This window comes from Meleagris gallopavo, chromosome 13, assembly GCF_000146605.3.
Source record: "Meleagris gallopavo isolate NT-WF06-2002-E0010 breed Aviagen turkey brand Nicholas breeding stock chromosome 13, Turkey_5.1, whole genome shotgun sequence".
NCBI lineage: Eukaryota > Metazoa > Chordata > Aves > Galliformes > Phasianidae > Meleagris > Meleagris gallopavo.
In genome coordinates, this window is record NC_015023.2 from 10,457,866 (window position 1) to 10,478,911 (window position 21,046).

The 21,046-nt window shown below is 51.3% G+C and overlaps 2 protein-coding genes across 3 annotated transcripts; both read right to left on the reverse strand.

Moving 5' to 3' along the window:
* Positions 1–3,786: 3,786 nt before the first annotated feature.
* On the reverse strand, positions 3,787–5,090 carry LOC104912975 (C-C motif chemokine 14). Its single transcript, XM_010717858.3, has 3 exons — positions 4,897–5,090; positions 4,485–4,596; positions 3,787–4,107 (listed from the first exon to the last, which is right to left on the reverse strand). The coding sequence occupies exons 1-3, from the start codon at positions 4,961–4,963 to the stop codon at positions 4,002–4,004; spliced, it is 285 nt and encodes a 94-aa protein (XP_010716160.1). The 5' UTR covers positions 4,964–5,090; the 3' UTR covers positions 3,787–4,001.
* Positions 5,091–9,037: 3,947 nt separating this feature from the next.
* On the reverse strand, positions 9,038–15,292 carry CX3CL1 (C-X3-C motif chemokine ligand 1). Of its 2 annotated transcripts, XM_019619646.2 has the most exons (4): positions 14,767–15,292; positions 14,136–14,235; positions 12,346–12,466; positions 9,038–11,994 (listed from the first exon to the last, which is right to left on the reverse strand). In XM_019619646.2, the coding sequence occupies exons 2-4, from the start codon at positions 14,164–14,166 to the stop codon at positions 10,860–10,862; spliced, it is 1,287 nt and encodes a 428-aa protein (XP_019475191.1). In that variant the 5' UTR covers positions 14,167–14,235; positions 14,767–15,292; the 3' UTR covers positions 9,038–10,859. The 2 variants fall into 2 exon arrangements, with proteins under 2 accessions (XP_019475191.1, XP_003209731.1); XM_003209683.4 differs by lacking the exon at positions 14,136–14,235 and having other exon boundaries at positions 14,767–15,288.
* Between the last annotated feature and the right edge of the window lie 5,754 nt (positions 15,293–21,046).

Sequence of the window (21,046 nt, forward strand, 5' to 3'; positions counted from 1 at the left end):
AGGAGTCCCTTCGAAGTCTGCATGCTGGTGATGGGATTTGCTTTCCCAGAAGAAGGTGGCTGAGACCAGGCAAAATGCTGAAGACTTTAAGATCTGCCAGATGACATTGAGTCACTGAAGGAATCAAGAAGAAAACTTAGGCCAGAACACGAGGATGAGTGACACCACACAGAGAGGGCATTTGTGGTGGATCTGACAACTCATTGAAGTGAGCTACATGTATGCCTCCAAGGTCACAATCACATCATCTGTGCTATGGTTCACACAGTAACAGCACTAGAAACAGAACTTAAGTTATGGCAAGCTCAAGATATGGCAAATAATTTCATGCCTTTTGGTACGGTGGCTAAACACAGTCCTGTTAACAGGAAGGTACACACAGCCATACTTTTAAGAAGGTGAAAAATAGAATTATTATTATTATTTTTCTAAATCTTGTAAGCTATTTTGTATAGATGCAAATCCATTGTCATTCAGCATCAATACATTACTTGCAAATTTTCACATAGGTGCACAACCAGACATTACACTCAAAGGAAAATCTGGTAATGTCTCATTACCAGGCTTTCAGAAGCCCTATTGTAATGCTATGATGTGATGAAAACAATCTAGCAATAAAAGCAGGCAAAGTCTTTGACTGCACCAAATGAGGACAAGACCATACGCAGCAGCTGTGGACACAGAAACAAAAAAAGCTTCTTACACTGGGAAGGCCACAGGCAGGCAGGGATCTCCAGCAAGATACTCCTCCTTCCACTGCCAACCCTTAAGTGAGGTCTGGGAAGGGGTGGATCCTTCCAGTGACTCTGCTCACTCAGGTGCATTGCTTGCACCTGAGCTCTTTTGGGTTGGTCCTGCCTTCCCACCAGGTGTTCCATCATTGCTTCAAGCTATGATTCAGCATTTCTGCTGTACCTGCCCTACCAGAGAAAAATATCCCTCACTTCACAATCGTGGCTTCTTCATGCCATCACTTTTGGGCAGTACGTTCATTTGTAAACAATTGTTGTCAAGAGTGAAGCACAGGAAGAGCAATATTTCATCAAATCGCTCTGACAAACACCTTGAGAGCTCACTAAGAACCACAGATACTTCCATTGAACCTGACACTGATCCATTAGGATCACAAAAGCAGGGTCAAATATCCCACTAGTTTTCTGTTTGTTCTCTCTGTGTTTTTTATTTTATTTATTTTCAAACAAAATACATAACAAGTCTTGCTACTCATAAATATTAACAATGCTATACATTCTGTACATGGCCCAGGGCAATTCCTGTTCATTCACTGCATCCCAGGCAAGACAAAAGCTTGGGCAGCCATGCCTTACTGGGGTTCTAGGAGCCATCTGTCTGCACTCCTGTGATCCCTTTTGTCACCCCACGCTTGTCCCTCCCAGAATCACTTTGGGGCCAAACCACGAGCACATGTGCCCAAACCTCTGCTTCTCCAGGACGGAGCAGGGCTCAACAAATTAGCTGCTTGTCAGGCTGTAACCCAGAACATACAGCCCTCCGACTGTTATTATAAGCAACCCCATCCTGGAGCTGTCTGACTGCTGCAGACCATTCTGCACACAGGCTTCTCCCAGCACTGCCATTAGATCTGCACATTTTTTCCACAATGACTTACTTTCTCCGATGCTTGGCTCCTCCAGTTTCCCCTTTTTCCCAGAACTTGTGAAGTCAGCAGAGGGTGCAAGGCAGTGCCAGCAATGGGGCATCAGCAGGATGCAAGAGCCAAGCTGCGGGTGAGGGTTGGGGCCTCCTCATCCTTGCTGATGCGGTGGGCATCTGTGGTCCCTCTGCTGCCTTGCTCTTCTGCTTCCCCAGGGGCGATGAGGGGAAGGAGGTGGGGAGCGGGTGGGGATCTCTGTCACATCCCTGGTTTCTGATTGCAGGCCAGGGCCTGCAGGCCAGATTCTTTTCCAGTTGGGAATCACGATGGAGGCTGGGGGGGCAAAGCACAGTGCTGGGATTGCTGTGCAGGCACAGCTGTGATGAGCTGGCTGCTGTCCTCCTGGGTCTGTTGGTCTCAAGGACTGCTCACCCCCTGTCCTGTCCCAACACGGCTTGCTCCCTGCCAACGTACTCCTTGAGGCTTCTTGGCACAAATGTGGAGCTCCAGCATCTCACGCTGCTCCTCAGGCAGGAACTTGGGTTCCCAGCTGGGAAAGAACATGGGCACAGGTTGGGAGCGCACTGTCAGCAAGGCCACCAGGCTGGCAGTATGTGCCCCAGGCTGCTTCCACGAGGCTGCAGCAGCCCTGGTCCTCTACAGCTCACATGGTGACTGGTGCAGCTTTTTCATGGAACACTGCACTACGTCGTGAAGGCATTTCAGCTTTATCTGGAGGCATTTTCTGTGGTGTGGAACATGAGTTTTCTGCACACCTCCTTCAGCTGCAGCTTGGAGCGAGGGACAGGCACTGCAGCATGGACACATCTGCTCTACCTGACTCTGCACCCACATGAGCCCACTGGCACAGTCAAAGCCAACCGCCCTGTCCATCCTGCAGACACACTGCCTGTGCAATGTGTAAGGGCTGGAGGCACCACAGGAAAGGGGAGAGGCCAGAAGGGTCCTTCTGCCCTGAAGGTCAGCCTGCTCTCTCTTGGAGAAGACAGCTCCAAGGGACGAAGTTCCCTGGTGCTTGTGTTCACCCAGCACTGCTCATTGAAATGAGCTAGATGTGCACCTTCAAGGTCACAATCACATCATCTGTGCTGTGGTTCACACAGTAACAGTGCTGGAAATGGAACTGAAATTATGGCAAGCTTGAGTTATGGCAAATAATTTCATGCCTTTTAGTACACTGGCCAAACACAGTCCTGTGAATAGCGAGGTGCACGCAGTCATACTTTTGATGAAGAAGTTGAAGAATAGATTATAAGCTCAGGGGATACACGGGGTGATGACGATCACTTTCCCCTGCAGCCAGCAGCATTGCCTGCACCACAGCAAGGGCTGCCTCTGTCCTGGGCGGATCAGCCTTGGCTGCAAAGGGTGGCAGTGCAGCAGCACCTCCTCTTCCTGGGACTGCTGCACAGTTGCGGGCAGAGCCCACAGGGCAATTGCCAGAGTTTTCTGAGCCACGTGCTTCTTTGGAGTCAGACTGGCTTCCAAGCCCCGCTTGAATCTGGAACAACAAGAGGGACTCCTCAGAGACTCCTCCATCAGATGTCAGAGGGACATTGATGAGAATCTTCAGCTCAGATGCTGCTGCACCTCTCCACCATCTCCACCATCATCTCCCCCATCTCCACCACTGCCATCTCCAATGACCACCCTGCGGGTACAGAAGCCTCCGTTCCCTGCAGCTCCCTCCTCTGCATTTGCAAAGCGCTGTCTGTGCACAGCCTGATCGCTGCAAAAGCACTGCTGTGACTCGGATTCAGACCGAGGTTGCTGTGGCCACAACACAGACTGCTCACCAGTACAGAATCACGGCTGCACACTGGGAGGCCTCGCACAGACTTGAATAGAAATAGGAGAGCGTGCCGGTTGCTCTGCAGAAGTTGGGATGGCAGCCAAGGACTGAGGCTGCTGCAAAGAACGATGTGCCAGGAATGTGATGCCAGGAAACAGGACGGCATATGGGGATGAGACTGTCATACAGCAAGCGTACATTCAGAGTAGTTCCAGCCAGGGCTGCATTACGCAGTGGGTGTGCTCAGAGCCTCTCGGTCCACTGTACTCCCTCCCTGCCCAGCCCACATGAGACCTACAAGGCTTCAGGAAGCAGTGGACAAAGCTCCTGAAGAAGAGCACAGACAGAGAGAGAAAAGGACACCATCCCTCTTTAGTGTGTGAAATAAACCTTTATTTTGGAGCTGTGTTCTGCAGGTGGGAGTTGGCAGGGCTGCAGCACCACGGGATGTGGTGCCCTGCAGGGATCTGGGGAGTCACTGCCATCTGTCAGCATCGGGGACCTCCGCAGGAGGCTGAGTGTAAATCTTCCCATCAGGAAGCTGTGATCCTCGACTTGGGTGTCCGCACTGCATCACACAGCTTGAGGTTCCTTCTTTTTCTGAAGACTACTAATTGCTTTCTTCACCCAAGGTGTGTTTGGTTTTGCACAGACCTTGATCCCGCTCTTTGTCTCAAACCTGCCAAAATGAAAGGTGAAGGTTGGTGGGAAACAGCCATCAGCACTGTCTTGTGCTCTTCTTCTCTCCTCCCTTCTCTGCACACCTTTTCTCTTTTCTCTTTGCAGGCACATGGTGCCCTATGAGCAGGCTGTCTGCAGCCGCTAGATCCTGTGCAAATCCTTTGGGAGCCCCTCTAGACTCATGGCCTTATAGCCTTGCCCCATAGAAGTGACCAGAGGGTCGTGTCCTCCTCTGTCTGTGCTGCAGACAGCCACTCTGCCACAAGCCATCCTTTAGATGGAGGCCATGCAGATCTGTCACCAGACGGAGTGGAGGGAAGGCACATACAGTGTCCTAGCAGACAGCACGGTGGTAGGGAAATTGCCAGGACTTACACAATTGCTTTCAGAAGACAGTCACTGGGAGTCTCATAGAAATTCTTCAGTGCTTCCAGCCGGAGTGCAGCTTTTGCGAGTTTGAAACAGCATTCTGAAGGTGCATATGGGGCTGGAGAAGAGAGAGAGAGAGACTGAGAACGCAGGCTTCGGAAAGCAGTCTTTCAGACCTGTCCCCATAAGAATGCTGATGCACACGACGTCCCCCAAATCCTGCAGCTGCCACCTTAAGGAGTGCTGGGTGAGCTCCTCCTGCAGCAGGATGGTGCCCCACCAGCCCCATGCTGAAGCCAGCCAGCCCAGGGTATCCCATCCCAACCAGGAGCCCTCGGGGCTGCCCTGTCCCCGCTGGGCTTCCCCATCCTCCCCAACGGGACATCCCCAGCCCTGAGCAGGGCTCTGGCAGCCTCACCTGCGGAGCTGTGCTGGGAGATGCTGAGGAGCAGCAGGAGCAGCAGGAGAGGCTTTGTGCTGAGCATTGCAGCTGTACGTGGGCTCTTCCTTAATGCAGTGCTGCTGTGCCTCTCCTGAGGAGCTCTGTTATCTCGGCAGGGAGCTGTTGCAATTTATCCTCTCTGGCACCTCCCCATTTTTGCTATTTTTCCGATGAATTTCTAGTGAAAGCCCTGTGTGTCTTCTTAGAGCTAGGGGATTTACGTGTCACGTGGCAGCTCTCAGGCTGCAGACAGAGATGATCCCTAGAAAGAAAGGACAAACAGGCCACTTCTCTGTAAGTTGAGTCTGGCCTGTGGGAAAGCCACAAAGCTGGAAGTGAAATTCTCCTCTACGGAAGAGCTTCAAAATTCACTCTCAGTGAATTTTGTGTTGACAAGAAAGGCAATGCTGTGTTTTATGCACAAAGTCTTGGCCTGAGAGCCAGAAAAATGTTAAGGAGAAAGCGTGGATCGACCGGAGTCTTGCTTTTGAACATAAAAAATCCCCCTTCCATAATGCAAGGGTGCAAGAACACCTGGGGGCAGATAAACTCTCCCTTGTAGAGTGGTCTCCGCTGCTCAGTCTGCATCCCATAGCCACAAGCAGAGATCAGAGCGATGCAGGAGCAGCCTCCCCACGTCGGGGTTTCCTGTGCCATGCTCCTTCCAGCTGCCCCACCTCCTCAAAGGAAGCTCATGGCAAGAGATGCTTCTTGTGCCATTGGGACCTAAAGGATGAACTTGCCACTCTTTCAGTGCAGGGATCTGGGCTCGAAGTTTGCCTTTCTGGTGTCCTTTAGGGCCAGAACCTAACAGCAGATTGGAGGTGGACAGCAGATGCAGAGCAGGACACACTCCCACTCTGAGCCCTGGAGCAAGAACCTTTGAGCCCTGAGCATGCAGCCACCAACATGAGGATGCACCCACTTCACCAATCCTCATCCTTCAATATGGAAACAGAGCCACAGGGCACAGGGCACCACATCACTGCCTGTACTCGTATCCTGCTGTGAGCATGCATGTGAGGATGGAGCTTGATGATCTTGGTCCCTTCCAACCCAAGCCGTTCCATGATTCCACCTGTCTGTGCACATCTCCCTGTGCAGAAATCACTTGGAAGGAGAAGATGCTGGATAAAATCTGAACAGCTGTCAGGGGTCTCCAGTTGGCCAGAGCACTGGGGAAACTCTGTCTGCTCCCTTCTTCATTAACAACTCTGCAAAATCACTCAAAGAGCTGAAAACACCCAAACAGCAACATTTTGTCAGGCCATATGTGAAGGACCCTAATAGGGAATCTTGAAAAACCCAGCAACCCTAGGAGCACAAGGTAGGCTGGACTAAAAATAGTGTGTTTCTAAATAGGTCATATAACCCCAAATACAACAGTGCTGTTCCTCCTGGCTTGTGTTCAACCCAGCGACTCAACATCTCCATGGGCTGCAATGAGTTCCCCATGCTACTGATCCCCAGAAGCATCTTTTCATCCTCCCACAGACTTTGTGAGTCCTCCCTTCCCTTCTCAGCCATTTCCCCATCTCTGATGTGCCCCAAGCAAGAAGGAAGCCATTTTGGGGACTGGTAGGTATGACTTTGCTGCAAGCCCATGGCATTTGCCTCAAGCTGGGCTGGAGCTTTCTCAGCCAAATGTGCAAGGGAGGACTGCAGGCACAGGGACACCCACACACGGCTCTGGATGGAGCAAACCTGAGGAAGTAAGCAAAATGAAGCAGGATCTGTGCTTGCTTTTCCGGCACTGCTTCCTCTTCCTCAGGTTTTCAAGTCACCCCTATCACAGTTGAACAATGCACAACTCCCTGGAGATCCCTGATGTTTATTCTTTAGGGGTTTTTTTGGAAGGAAAAGGCTGGTGTTTAATCGTGAACTGAGGGATGCTGGAAAGTCCCGCAGCTGGCTAACATTCCCTTTGAACAGGCAAAAGAGAATTTGCTTGTTTACATGAAAAATAAACAGCATTATCCTAATTAGGTACTACGGAACATGGTTAAGTGGGTAATATTGGTGTTAAGTGTGCAGTTGGACTAGATCTTGGAAGTCTTTTCCAGCTGTGGTGATTCTATGATTCTGCAAAAGGAGGAGGGGAGCTTGGGGACATCTCAGGTGCAAGGTTTGCCAGCACCTGTATCACTGTGGGGAAGGAGTTGGGCATAACAAGCCCAAATGGGGACTCAGCAGATTATTGAGCTGTGCTGGAAAAACACAGTTGGGAGCAGCCATGCAGTTGTCACATTCTCTGTCGCCCCAGCTCTGTTTTGAATCATGACAGCTCCTAGAGACTGGAAAGTTTTAAAGGAGGAAAGCAAGAGTCCCTCCCAAAGCCTGCTTCCTATGGCTGGACACTGGGGACCACCAAGTGCTGAAAGCTGGGGATCCACCAAAGCACATCCTGTGCAGAAAGGCCTGCGTGGTGCCATAAGACACAGAGGCTGCAGGAAGGACGTGTCCAGGAGCCCTTCCCCAGAGGATCATCTGAGCAACTTGCCGGCACCAGCTCTTCCATGTGCCCCAGAAGCCAGGAAGTCACCGCAGCTAGGCAGGAAAATAATCAGGTGATGACAGTTCTCTCAAACTGGGGCAGAAGAGTGACAGAGCTGGAGGGAGGATATGCCTCCAGGATCCCTTCCACAGCCCCTATGATTCTATGACTCTGTGAGCACGCTCCAGGTTAACAAAGAAGAGTGGACGTGGGGTGTGAGGAGGAGCTGCTGCTCCCGATGGACAGAATCTCTGTTTCTGTGTATGACGGAAACAGCGTTTGGTGAGGACTTCAGCCTCCTTTCCAACCCTGACCTTTCTTGAGTTCCTGGAACTGGAACAGCAGTGGAGAACTGTCGTGCCCTTGGTGCCTTCTTGACACCACAGCTGTCCCTAACCAACAGCATCACTGGGTTCTCAGCATCTGGAACATTCAGGAGAAAGAAGAAGTGACTGCACTTGAAGGGTGGTGGGGCTGCAGAGACACAGCTCGGTAGGAGCAGCTCGGCCAACAGCTCCAAGAGAGAATCAAGGATTCCTGACAGAGACTAAAACACAGAGAGAGGTGAGAGACCTCAGAAGGGGTCATGCTCCATTCCGCTAACCCAGCATTAGTGAAGGGGCGGTACATTAGTTTGAGCTGCCCTATGTAAGTGCAGGCTGATGTAATATTTCACAGAAAAACCACAACACCAAGCAGGGACAGGGCTGACATTTCATAAGTCACAGTCCACATCCCAGCACGCACAGTAACTTCGCAGGTAAGGTGATGTCCCACCAGATCTGAGCACAGCAGAGAGCCAGGTGCCAGCAACGGGGGCCACCAACAGCCCCAAATACAGCAAAGTGAGGAATTAGTCCATGTTTCATTTTAGGAAGTATGGAGCAGCAGATCATGGGTCCAGTGACACAGCCACAACACCAAGAGCTCCATCCATCCATCCATCCATCCATCCATCCATCCATCCATCCATCCATCCATCCACCCATCCATCCATCCATCCATTCAGAAGATAAGCTATCTACAGCAAACAGGGTCAGACTAACAATATCAGATCAGTGCTCCTACAAAATACCCAAATCAGGGACTGAAGACCCAACCCTGGGCTTAAATGGGCCTTCTGGCCTTGGTCAGAGAGTGTGGGGTGGGAGACCATCTACTGATCAGACTGGTCAGGGTGAGTATGGCCAACGTGTACCTCCAAGGGCTGCCACCGTACCACCTGATGGATCCTGTTGGGGAGATGAAGGAATGGAACCATTCAGATGCTGCCCTGTGGCTCCATGCCCTTAGTCCCCAGACTGCCCTATCCCAGTGCCAGCCACATCCACTCAGTGCATGGGAAGTGATTTATCACTGGGCAGTGATTTATCACTGTCTGCCTACGAACTCATTCATTTATGCAGCCTCTCTCTTGTCTAATAACAGAAGAGGAAAAAAAACATTCTTTCTACAGAGCTTTTTACCCTTAAAATGACCTTCCTGGCCTGGTGATTCATCAGAGGAAGTTCTGGAGGATGTTCCCCACGCGCCGCTGTTGGCGGTGCAGCAGTGTGGGGCAGGATGCAGGAGCAGCCCTGGCCTAGGGGACATCCTAGCCAGCCCTGGTGTGAACCTCCTGAGGACAGTGGTTTTTAACATAAGAACTTTATTATCGTTACTACTACAAAAATACAATATAAATCCCATTTGCATACATTCATATAGACTCAATACACAAACGAATCAAAGCTGACAGTAGTCACTGCACTGCAGAACAGAAGGACCCTCCTGGAGCCTGTCCCCCACAATCAGGGCTCCTGTCTGCCATGGGTTGGGATCTGCCCCAGTCACAGCCTCAGAAAACCTGCCCAAAGACAGCGTGCCAGCACTGTGCCCTGGGAAAGGAGCAGGGATGGGATGAGCAGAGCTAGTCTGGATGGAGGAAGGCTATGGTAAAGCATTTGGCAGCTCCATTTGCTGTAGTGCCTGGACCTGCATGGGGCCCTGCTCCCACGGACATGAGCAAGCCAGCCAATCCCAGCAAGACAACAGACACAGTGCAGTGTTTTCCAGTGTTCCCAGCATTGCACACGCTCTGTGATGCTCCACTAGCAAGGTGACGTGCATTCACATTGCTGCAAAACTTTACTGCAAAAATAGTTGTTTCTGATATTTCATACAAAAGAGCTTTAGTGCACCACAAACTGCAAGGCTGTGAACCCCAAGGGTGGGTGGGAGGTGCTGCTGGCAGCGCCTGCAGGTGGATCAGCTCCAGGTGGTGTTACAGGGCTGGAGTTGCACAACTGCTAAACACGGGTGGGTTTCACCCCAGATTCCTGGCTGCAATCCATCCTCTCTCCCTCCCATACCTGCAAAGCCCTGGATGGATCTGTCTCAAGCCAAGAAATAAGAGGCTGAGTGATAACAGAAAACAGCACTGCAGTCATCCTCCCACCTCCAGGGCTGGGTGGATGCCCTGTGGATCCGACAGACCAGCTTTCTTCTAGCTGGCCTTTACACCTGGCTCATGCTTCTGGCTTTGATTGTCTTGCTTATTACATTTTTGCTTTCTTTTTCTATTTATAGTTTGGGGTCTGATCCACTGAGAGTGGTTGGAGGGGAATCTTTGATATGTAACCTCACTATGAACCTTGTATGTAGCTCTACCTGCAAGGCATGCTGTCGAGGAGACCTTTACATACTCAGGCCAAAAGTCATATTGGATTAAGAGTTAAATGAGGGCTTTCAGGAGCTGGCCATGGATAAAAGATATAGCTTACATACAGCAGTATCTAGATGTGTGAAAATGAGAATCAACTTAGGTTAAAAAAACCCTCCTTTGGTACTGCAACAGTGCCTGCATAGCCTGCTGGTATATACAGGTGCATTATATCTAATATCTGAAAGCTGGACGACCTCTGCTGGCTCTAGCCATTAAATACCCAATTAACTGGGGTGTTTAATCAGCCCAAGGAGAGCCAGCACCCAGCTTACTGCCAGCATCAGTTTAGGTCTGACAGAGCAGCGAACTGAAGTGCAAAGAAAGAAGCAACTGAAAGTCTGTAAGTGCAGACTCAGTGCTTTGGTGTTGGGATTGCTCACAGTGGCAGAGCCCAATTCCAGCAGGGTGAGAGGGTGGGTACAAAACTGCTCAGATGGATGATGATGAAATGTGGGAAAATCCCCAACATTCGCTTCTGCCCACCACTTGGCAAGCAGCCCCCACTAGAGCAACATCCTTTCTACTGAACGGTGCCAGAGAAAGGAACCATCCCATCTGGTCCTAAAATGTTGCCATTGGCCAATGGGAACCTAGGGTATCTTTTTTTTTTAACACTCTGCTCTGAGAAAATTCTCAGCTTTCTTAGGAACTGCTTTGTACTGGTCACCAGTCCAGCAGATGCTTAGCTTTCCTGCAGCAGCACTCTGGTTCTAGGCCAAAAATGTCCATGCCATACAGCATTCAGATCACTTCCATTGGATAGACACTGTCGTGGTGTCCCTCCTTCAGGTAGAGCAAGCCTTCGACAATTTCTCTTGATGCTGTTTCTGATCTCATTCTAAATTTTATATAAAGCAATACAGCTGCAATACAAGCAATCAGGCCACTTGCCACGGCGACAATGATTACGAAGTACATTTGGGACTCTGACAAAGAGCTGAGTGTAGGTGGGTCACTTGGGCTTCTGGTAGCCTGTGCTCTGGCTTGGCCTGAGAACATCTGAGTGGTGAAAACTAAGATATCTGGAGGACCTTGCTTTCCTAAGGGCAATAAATGATCAAATGTCCCAGTATCAAATGCAGAGGAACTGAAATTTTTGTTGGCATGAACATGAAGACTTTTGTCTATGGCGGTTGTGGGCTTTAGGGTAGGAACTGGAGCAGCCTCTGGTGTGGATGGGACCATGCCGACCTCTGTGCGCTTCAGGGTGGAAGGGAGAGCTGAAGTAAAACTCCTCGAAGTAGTGTCTGATGTGCTGCCTCTTGCGCTGACTGGGTCCAGGGGGTCGTTTGTAGGAAGACCAGGGTGGTGCAGTCCTTTGGAAATGGATGCAGGGTCTGAGTTGGAGGTAGAAGTCGTGCCTTGGGCATCACCCGCAGCATTTGCAGCATATCCTACAGGTTCTTCTGTGCTGTCAGAGCCATGCGCAGGAGCTGTGGGGTATGGGGTGGGTTGGCCAAGGGCTACTGTGTCAGCTGTTGAATGCACAGATGTGAAGGATTCTCTGTTTGCTTCTGAAATGACTTCAGGGTGCGTAGCAACTCCCGATGTCACAGGGGATGGCCCTGCAGAGAAATGCGTGGCGTTCTGCATGCCTGGGGTGGATTTGCTGGTCACCTCTGTGCTGGCAGCAGGGATGGGTGCTCTCTCTGAAGTTGCAGAGGCAGCAGTAGCTGGAGGTGGAGCTGGGACTTGGAGACTGGTGTGCTTGTGGAAGGTGCCAGGCTCTTCGGGCACTGCTGCTGCGGGGGAGGTGGCAGCCCGTGGAAGTGGGGATGCTGCCAGGGCCTTTTCCTGGTCCAGTTTCCACATGATCTTCTTCACCCACTCTTCATGTGGATTTGCACAAATTTCTCTGAGCTTCTTAGTAGTAAATCTGAAATGAACATAAAAGGAGATCACTCATTAGGTAAGGATAACAGTGCCTTATGTTATCAGGATGGTACAGAAAGCACTGGGGCAGGAATGCTGAGCAACGCTGACTCTAATGAGCCCCTTCCATCAAGCTGGATGGATTGTTTATTTCTGGGAAAGGCAGGTGCCTCAGATCCCATGTGGATCAGCAAAAGCTGAACATGACTCAGATGTGAAAGGCTTTAAATCACAGTCACCACTGGCTCTGCTTCCAGCAGCTCCTTGCTCTCAAGCAAGGATATCTGATGGCAGTGTTTATATTTACTCAGTTGGGGACGGAACACATCGAGGCACACAGACAGAGGCTGCTTACATGACGGCATCCTTGGTGCACTGGGGTTCGGTCTTGCGGTAGCTCTTTATCAGCCTCTCATCTATGGCACGGTGGAAAGAGCTACACCATTTTGAACACTTCAGAGGTGCTTTGGGTTGCCCTGAAATACAACATTCGACATATTAAACACTGGCTTTTTATTAGGCACAGTAAACACTGGATTTGATTATTCTTTATCCTTCTCTAGGGAAAAGGAGTCTGAAGCTTGCCATGGAAGCTTCCAATCCCCGATAAAATGAGACATATTGATCCCATAAAAGCCATGATTGGTCATATGACAGCTGGGAAAAAAAAAAGGAAAAAAGCAAACTGTGAGGCTCTTGGAACGCCATTGCAGCTTGCCCAGAGTTGGGAGCTAATGGGACCTTTCCCTTTTGGTGAAGTGACAGGAGCACATTTGGAGCCCAGAAGGTTCATTTCTCCACCCCGCAGCAACCTGCTCTATCACTCAGAGGCTCTCAGTGCAGGTCAGAGGGCAGAACGATTGTCCTATTCTTATCTGGATTACTCACATCTCTTTCCGCTGTGGGGCGTCCCCTCCTAGCAAGCATCCTGCAGCTCTGAGTGCTGCTGTAAAGAAAAGCTGCAGAGAAAGAGTGCTTTGACAAAGCTACGTTGCTCCCACAGCCTTTATCCGTGTGGGGAAACCACCCCAGCAGCCCAGCTTCAAAGCCACAGCACTTTCACCAAACATCTGCTTTCTATTTCCACAGGAAAATACAGTTTTCATTTGGCCAAGCGTAAAAACATCCTCCCCTTGTCTGACATAGGGGTGAAGGCAGTCACACCACTGGGGAGAACGCAGCCATGCCAAGAACAGGCGCCTGCCAAGTGAGTGGACATTGCACAATGCAGCGAGATGTTTCTGCTCTCATGGGGGAACCAGGCTTAGAAACAAACACAGAACCTCGTTTATCCTGCAAAGAGAAAAACTGGAGTTTGGTTCAGCTCTCATGGTCTCTACAAAACGTCGTCCGTTGATTTCTAATGGATTTGGTGAATTTAGTGAAGTTCAGTTGGGAATGACCTGGTGTGAGAAGCAGCACTGCCCCAGGAACGGCCCTAGTTCTTCTGGATGTAAAGAAATCACGAGCAAACGCTCCTGTTGCCCATTTCAACCTCTACACCTCTGCAGTGCTAAAGCAAAGCCCTCTGTTCAGCCTGTAACATTTTCCGTGGCACCTTAAGGTCAAGAATGCCTGCTCCCTGAGCCCGCAGGAATGACCAAATTCCCAGATAAGTCTCATTACCCATGGCACACACTGCTGCTGGCTTCTGCTTTCAGAGCTCCATTTAATGAATCACAAAGGTTGGAAAAGACCTCTCAGTTCCCTAAGTCCGACCCCACCCCGCCGTGCCCACTGCCCACCGTCCCTCAGTGCCACATCCCCACGGCTCTGGGACACCTCCATGGATGGGGACTCCTCCACCTCCCAGGGCAGCTGTGCCACAGCCTGACCAATGATGCACGAGGGCCTGATCCATCCTCACTTGTTTAGATCCACTTCTGACCTGGATCAGCCCTGGAGAACCTGCCTGAAGGGCTGAGGAGAGGATGGAGCTCCATGGCCAGCTGCTCTCCTGGCTGTCCTTGTTCCTCCCATCTAGTGGCACTGGGGCACACACCTCAATAAGGGCTTTGCCTCTTTCTGTGTACATCCCTTTGACCTGGGCAAAGTCTAGTTTTGCTGGCACTGCCAAGAAGCCTCCCGGCAATCCGCCTTGCTCTGTTTGTACAGCAATCACTGCTCTGCACGTAGACAACTTACACTGAGACCAAGCAGGAAAAACCATGCCCATCTCCTCTCAGTCCTCCAACACCCCTCTGCACGCCAGGATCTTCACACAGCCAACAGGAGAGCTCCCAACCTGTGCAAGCACGGCCACACATACGTGAGCATCCTCAAGGCCAGTGCAGACAGACGGACGGACTGACAGACTACCATCCTCAGGCAGGATGCTGCCCCAATGGCACGTCCCTGGGGCTCTGCACTACTGCAGACCATCAGAAATGACAAAAGCCATCAGCAGGGCCACACAGGCTTCCTTGCAGCAAGGCCGTGTGCTCCCCAACAGCTTCCTACCCAGCCTGTTCCTGCCGCAGGATTTCCCAAGCCAAGGAAGGCGTGAGGTTCCTTCATGCCTGTAACCTGATCTTCCCTGCTGTGTACAATCCTCTGGCCCCCTGCACTAACATCCAACTCCCCGGTCCCCTAAATAAAGTCAGAATCCCTCACACGGAGCCACAGATCCCCCCGTGAAACCACAGATCCCTGCATGAAACCACAGATCCCTTTCTGAAGCCACAGACCCTTCCATGAAACCACAGAACCCTGAGTGAAGCCGCAGACCCCTCCCTCCTCTCGTGGGGAGCCCAAGACTTGGACTCAGAGCTCTCACCTCCAGCCATAGCTGCCAGGAACAAGACCCTCAGGATCTGGAGAGAAGCAACCCTCATGTTCCCTGTGAGCAGCAGGAGGGCTACACGGAGAAGGACGATGGGTGCTAAGTTTCACTCCTGGATGCCTATAGCATCCTCCGGAGCAATGCAGCTGCAGCAGCTCATTCCAGGAGTGCGAAGACCTGACGGGACTCCAGCTGCTATTTACGGACTCCAGCTCCTCCACACACGTGACGACAGGCAGGAGGCGGAGGAAGAAGCCAGGCAGGGAAGGAATACTGCTTGTGCTGTGGAATGGGACAGCTGCTGGAATTCCCCGCTGAGATGACGCCTTCTCGCAGTTTTTCAGCTCCTTGGCAAGGGCTGCTTCCATGGCTCTCACCCACTGCCCATAGGCTTGCAGAGCCAACGCCAACCTGCAGCTCCCCAGTGCTTGTAAAGCTCACGTTATTCACTCTGAAGACAAAAACAGACCTTCCTTTTCAGCAGCAGCATCAGTTGTTGGGTCAAAAAGTGCCGTGTTTGCTAACTGCTTTCACAATTCATCAGCTAATCTGATGAGCCAGACTGCCTCCTGGGAAACGGGAGCGGCCAAAGCTGCAACAGAAAGGCTCTGCCTCCCCAGGGTCTGTTTAATCCAAAGCACACTGCCTGCCATGTGCTCGTCCATACAGCCCTAAGCTTTGGTAGAGGGCAAGCTATCAGCCATCGGGGTCTTGCTGAGAGTCTGCAAGCACGAAGAGTGGCCAGGGGCTTCCCAGCACCAGGTCCGGTGTAGACATGCCAGCACTGCGCTCACATCCTGCACCTTTGCTTTCTCTTTCATATCAAATCCCAGATGAATGTGAAATGTTTTTTTTTCTCCTGCCAGCTTGCACAGCTGAAAAATGAAGATAAGATTACGATTCAGACTTCTTAAAAAGCCCTTCACAGAGATTTCTCAGGGCTGACGATAGTCTGGCTCTCCTGCTATGGGAAATTCCAATCATTTCAGTTAAGGATTTTATTCCAGAACAGAGTAAAACCCCCCAAAGTTTCCATAAAAAGAATTGTTAAAACTTTTGGTGAGAAATTCCAGCCTCCAAAATTAGCCTTGTTTATACTGTAATGGACAAGCATATTCCAAGCGTATGTGCATTCAATTAATCCTGGAGTTAATCTGTTTGATGCTGGCAGAGCAGAACATGCCCTGTTTGCCAGGTTACTGCCCTAGCTGTGTTTCTCAGCCTTATGGGAAACTTTTATTCTGGGAAATGGCATTGCCTGAGGCTGCTTCTGCTGCACAGGTATTACCCTCAGCAGTGGGTAAAACCAAGGAGAGGCTCCAGGAGCTGCTGGAGCCCAGGAGGTATTTCTATGGGAAGCAGTGACAAACGACAGGCTTTGCCCTGATCTGATGGCTAAGGGTCTCAGGATGATTTTAGTTACGATGGAAATTGCCTGTCCAAGTTTGATTACCATCACTTGTTTTAGTTTTGCTTTACTTTATGGCAACAGCAAGTGGATATCCAGTGTGGGCAGTGTCCAGTTGTGAGCACGGAATGCAGTGCTCAAGCAATAGAGCACAATCCTGCGAGCCACATAAAGGCAGCTTCCAGAAATCAGGCAGCTTCCAGGAAAACCAAGGATACAAGACCTGAGCAGCTGCACTATAAAAATGTATGGAAATGAAACCAAATAGACGAGGACTGAGGAGAAAGAAAGCCCACTGGGAACAGCATGTCTTTCCAGTGCCAGCTGCAGCTCATCACAGCCATTTCTTCCTTCGGGTGATTGGAAGGAGACTTGCTTGGGTCACCCCTAGCAGGCAGGGGCACATGGAAAAGGTTGCAGAACACCCTCAGCACATTTGCTGGTGATCCAAAATGGCTGACTCACCACAAGGCTGTGCAGCCATTCAACACGAGCAGGACAGGTTCCTCTCTGCCTGGTCTGATGGGGTTCAGTGTGAGCAAGCGGAAGGTCCTGCACCTGGGGAGAATCACAGAGTCATCAAGGCTGGAAAAGACCTCTAAGATCATCCAGTCCAACCATCCACCTACCACCAATATTGCCACTAAACCACATCACTCAGTGCCAGGTCTGCACAGTTCTTGACCACCCCAAGGCACAGCGACTCCTTCACCTCCCTGGGCAGCTGTGCCAGTGCCTGACTGCTCTTCTGAGAAGTTCTTCCTACTATCCAGCCTGAACCAGAGGAATACCCACATGCATCGATATGGGTTAGGGGGTGATCTGCTCAGAAGGAGCTCTGCAGAGAAGAATCTGGGTGTCCCAGTGGCCAGCAGGGTGCCTTTGTGGCCAAGAAAGCCAATGGCATCCTAGGGTGCATCAAGAAAAGAGTGACCAGCAGGGCAAGGGAAGGCCTTGTTTTTTTGTTCTTTGTTTATGACTACGAAGGCAGATGAAAAAAGGAGAACCAGATCCCAACCTCATGTGGGACAAAGGCTATCAAGACCAATGTGATTGCCCCCAGAACAGCTGGTATCAGCCTTCTGCAAACAGCATCTGCCCTCAGCATACAGCACAAGCTGGGACTGGCACCACAGGTCTGTGCTGCACAAGGCTACAAGCCAGCAACCTGGAGCACCCAAAGGTGCTGTCAGCTCGGGTGGCTGCCAGGGCCATTCATCTTGGAGAAGAGGAGGAAGGTCCTTAATCTGATCTGAAACACAGCCAAGGAAAAGCCACAAACACACATGCACTGCTGAGTACAGACAAAGGGATCGTGCATGGTGCCCCAGCACTCACCATCCACTGCAGCTTTGCCTCAGTTGTTCACAAACAAATGCTGGAGCTGAGCGTAGGCCCGAGGATCTCAGCAGCCCATGGAAGGGATGAGTCATGCAGGGGATTTACCACAAACACACAAAGCACCGCGACCCTACAAAAGCGACAGGCAAAAGAACATCCAAAGAGAACAAGAACTGCGTCCAAAACAAACAGGAAATGATTGAAGAATACCATCTTTCTCCTTTAGGCTGTTCCATGGTGGAAATTCAGGCTCCTTAGCTACTCTTGGTACTGCCTGTTTCTGTCACAGGTTTGTGTTCTTGGAAATCAGGAGGAATGGGACAAGAGTGAAGACAGGTAACCCGAAAGGCTGTACGTAATCTGGGAAAGAGCCCAGTGCTGATGATTTGATGATTCCCAGTGCACCATCCATCCAGGAGCTCCCAACACCTCCAGGACGACTCTTCTAAGTTGAACCAGAGCAGGGAGGCCCAGCACCTCTGGTAGCAGGTATCAACAGCATCCTTTGCAGTTCATGGTGCCACATTCCCCATCTATGTCCTAGAAACTTGCTGGAGAGCTGAACACAGCTTCTGGGAAGATTCTTAATGCTGCAGAGGAGACAGCCCACAAAAAGACACTGATCCAGAGGTGAGGTGACTCCCCAGTCCTCCATCAGAAACTGATATAGATGTTTTTCCATAACACTCCTTAACAAAACAGATTCACTGTCACTGCAGCATTCTGTCATAGAATTATAGAACCATTAGGGTTGGAAAAGACGTCTAAGATCATCAAGTCTAACCATGAACCCATCACCACCATGCCTACTAATGATATCCCCCAGAGTTGGTTTGCACAGGGATAGTTTAGGTCCTCCTCCCTACATAAATAGCAGCCCTTTGCACTGCATTGCCCAGACACGTTCCACGAGCACTTTGTGCTTTAATGAGCCCATTGAAGTCCTCAATCTGGAGAGACCACAGTAGTTTTCTTGGTGCTGTCACAGCACTGGGTGTCCCCAGAACTGACCCCACAGCCTCCCAACTCTTGGCCAAGGCAACTCAGGGAATGGCTCCTTAGGGCCAAAGGCGCCTCTTGTTGTGGAGATACCCTCAGTCTATGCCTGACGTAGAGCTCTTGAGCCATTACTGTAATATTTGAGAGCTGAATCCAGAAAGTGCTTGGCACTGCACAGCTGACTTCTTTCACATTAAAGGAGGCAGCAGGAAATGAGGAACAGCTGCTGGGGCTGTCTGTGCTCAGCATCTTTGCAGAGCAGCTCCTCTTTGGGAAGTGTCTATTATTGCAGCGGCTGTGTTTTTAAGGAATTGCTTTCCTTAGAAAAAGGCCGTTTCAAAATTAGCAGAGAACACCACAGGAACCTTCATTTCTCCGAACACGACGACTTCCTCCTTCCTTGTGATGGAGAGTAATTCTGGATAGTGGCACACTTTGCAAAGTGCTGATGCTGTTTTATTCCTGTGCCCAACGCTTACGAGTGCTTCCCCAAGGGCACGTGGGAGCCCCCTCCTCACCTCAGCCCATTTCCCTGCAAAAGGTGCTGAGGTGCCCAGCAGGGACTGCCTGCACTGCCCGTGCAGAGCGATGCACTCATGTTCTTCCCAAACAGAAGAGCCTCTTGTCTCCAGCAGAGCGACGCAACAAGCTGTTCCCTGCTGTAGAAGATGAGAAAAGCTCTTCTGAGGTTATGTGGCTTGATGGCATAGGTTAAAACAAAAGGCTGTTTTTCCAGCGAGGGAAGCGATGCGTGGACTTAGCTGGGACTTGCCTGAGCAGATCAGGGTCTGCCTCCTGCTGGGCCCATTGAGAAGCCTTGAGATCCCCTGATGTCGCAATCCTTCTGTCTAGCTGCAGGGCACAAAGGCAGTGTTTCTGCAGAGCTGGCATTAAGGAAGTATCACGTTATCTCCAAAACAGTAGTCTTTCCCCACTGCCCTGCAGCCAAGAGAGGGGCAGCTGATGGTGGGCACCCCAGGAGCTTCTGCACATCTCAGCAGAGCACAGCTGCTGCAGGAGCCAGGATTGCCCCAGCCACAGGAGAATGGCTGTGAGACATCCCAGGATGGGACAGGGGGGTCTCCTCTCCTTGAAAAAGGGTCCTGTAAGGTGGAAACGGGTAGGTGGGGAGCAGGAGATCACCATGGTGTGGTTGTTTCACCTCTATGGGAGAGGCGTGGGCCCTCCACGTGGTGACTTCCCTCTTCTCCAACCAACTTGTTGCTGCCAGCCCAAGAAAGGAGATTAGCAGAAACACTTTTCATTGCCTTCTCGGAAAGGCTCCCTCCCTCCCCTTTGTCTTCTTAGGGCAGCAGGCCAGGTGCCTTCAGCAGCAGCTGCGGGGACCGGTTGGACAGGAGCTCACCGTTAAACTGGTTAAACTGTCACGGCAGAGACATCCAGAAACCCTCTGTCCATTAGCAGCGCTGCTGGGGCTGACAGAATATTGCAAGGGTTTGGGGGCTGGCATTGTCTGCTCTCCCGAGCTCTGCCTCCACCAGCATCCCTACAGCTCATTCTCTTAACCCTTTTCCAGGCTTGCTGGCTCTCCCTGTCGCCCATCCCATCCTTTCTGCACCTCACTTGATTAAAACAGAGCAGCTCCCACTCTATTTTCACCAAGAGCCTCCATACTCCTTCCAGGCTTCCACTAATTGATGTACTCCCCCATCAGCTTATTTAGAGGACTGCTAGCTCCCTGGGAGCATGCTTGGCTATAGCCAAACTCTCTGTAACCATCAGACCCTTCTGTCACAAGAGCTCCTTAGGCCTCCAAGCAGCTGGAGTGGATGTTTGTCGTGTATTTAAGTGCAGTGCAATGGACTCACTGCCTAGGAGAGCAGCGGGTGCTGGCTGTTAACACCGTGGTGGTGGTTGGGGACAGTTAATAAGCGTTGCTGGGGCTGAAGGCAGGGGCCGTTCCGTTCCTGGGCTGTGCAACTCATGGTAACACTGAGGATGCAGCAGGTGAGAATCAAAGCAAGCAGTGATGAGGAATGTCTATGCTATTTGGGCAGTACATCCTGAAACAGAGCCGATTGCATTGCGCACTGAACTGGGCTCGCGACCAGCAGCATTCTTGCTTCTACCTGTGTACCAGAACAAACAGCCTGCTGCCAGAGCCGCCTTGTCTGTGCTGCTTCCTGCTGAGCTGGGCTGCAAGAGCTCTCCCTGCGCCGTGCTCCCCCCACGCTGCTGGATGCAGCACCCTGGGACAGATGGGACAGGCAATCGAGTGCACCAGCAGAGGCGAACAACCGCTACCAGCAGCAGCGAACCCCGCTTTGTGCAGGCAGCGGGGCCAGCAGTCCCCGGCCACCCCTTGGGAGCAAAGGCTGCTGACTACAAAGGATGCGAGGCGCCCCCTGGGCGCTCACACCGGGTTCTGACGCGAAACCCAACTTCGAGCTGCCCGCCTGGCCCCAGTGTGACGCGGAGACAAAGCGGAGACAGCTGGCATCTGCGCGTGCGTAGTGCGCGGGGCTTTGCGTTGTGTAGCGCCATGTAGGGGCCGCGTATAACGCT

Bases quoted from the DNA above. Each gene is read 5' to 3' on its own strand.
- LOC104912975 (XM_010717858.3), bottom strand. From the start codon at position 4,963: ATGCTCAGCACAAAGCCTCTCCTGCTGCTCCTGCTGCTCCTCAGCATC. The intron at 4,597-4,896 runs GTGAGGCTGCCA...TCTCTTCTCCAG, and splicing joins CTCCCAGCACAGCTCCGCAG to CCCCATATGCACCTTCAGAA. The intron at 4,108-4,484 runs GTAAGTCCTGGC...TCATTTTGGCAG, and splicing joins TGTCTTCTGAAAGCAATTGT to GTTTGAGACAAAGAGCGGGA.
- CX3CL1 (XM_003209683.4), bottom strand. From the start codon at position 14,824: ATGAGGGTTGCTTCTCTCCAGATCCTGAGGGTCTTGTTCCTGGCAGCT. The intron at 12,467-14,766 runs GTGAGAGCTCTG...GTTGTATTTCAG, and splicing joins CCTGGCAGCTATGGCTGGAG to GGCAACCCAAAGCACCTCTG. The intron at 11,995-12,345 runs GTAAGCAGCCTC...TGTTCATTTCAG, and splicing joins TGCACCAAGGATGCCGTCAT to ATTTACTACTAAGAAGCTCA.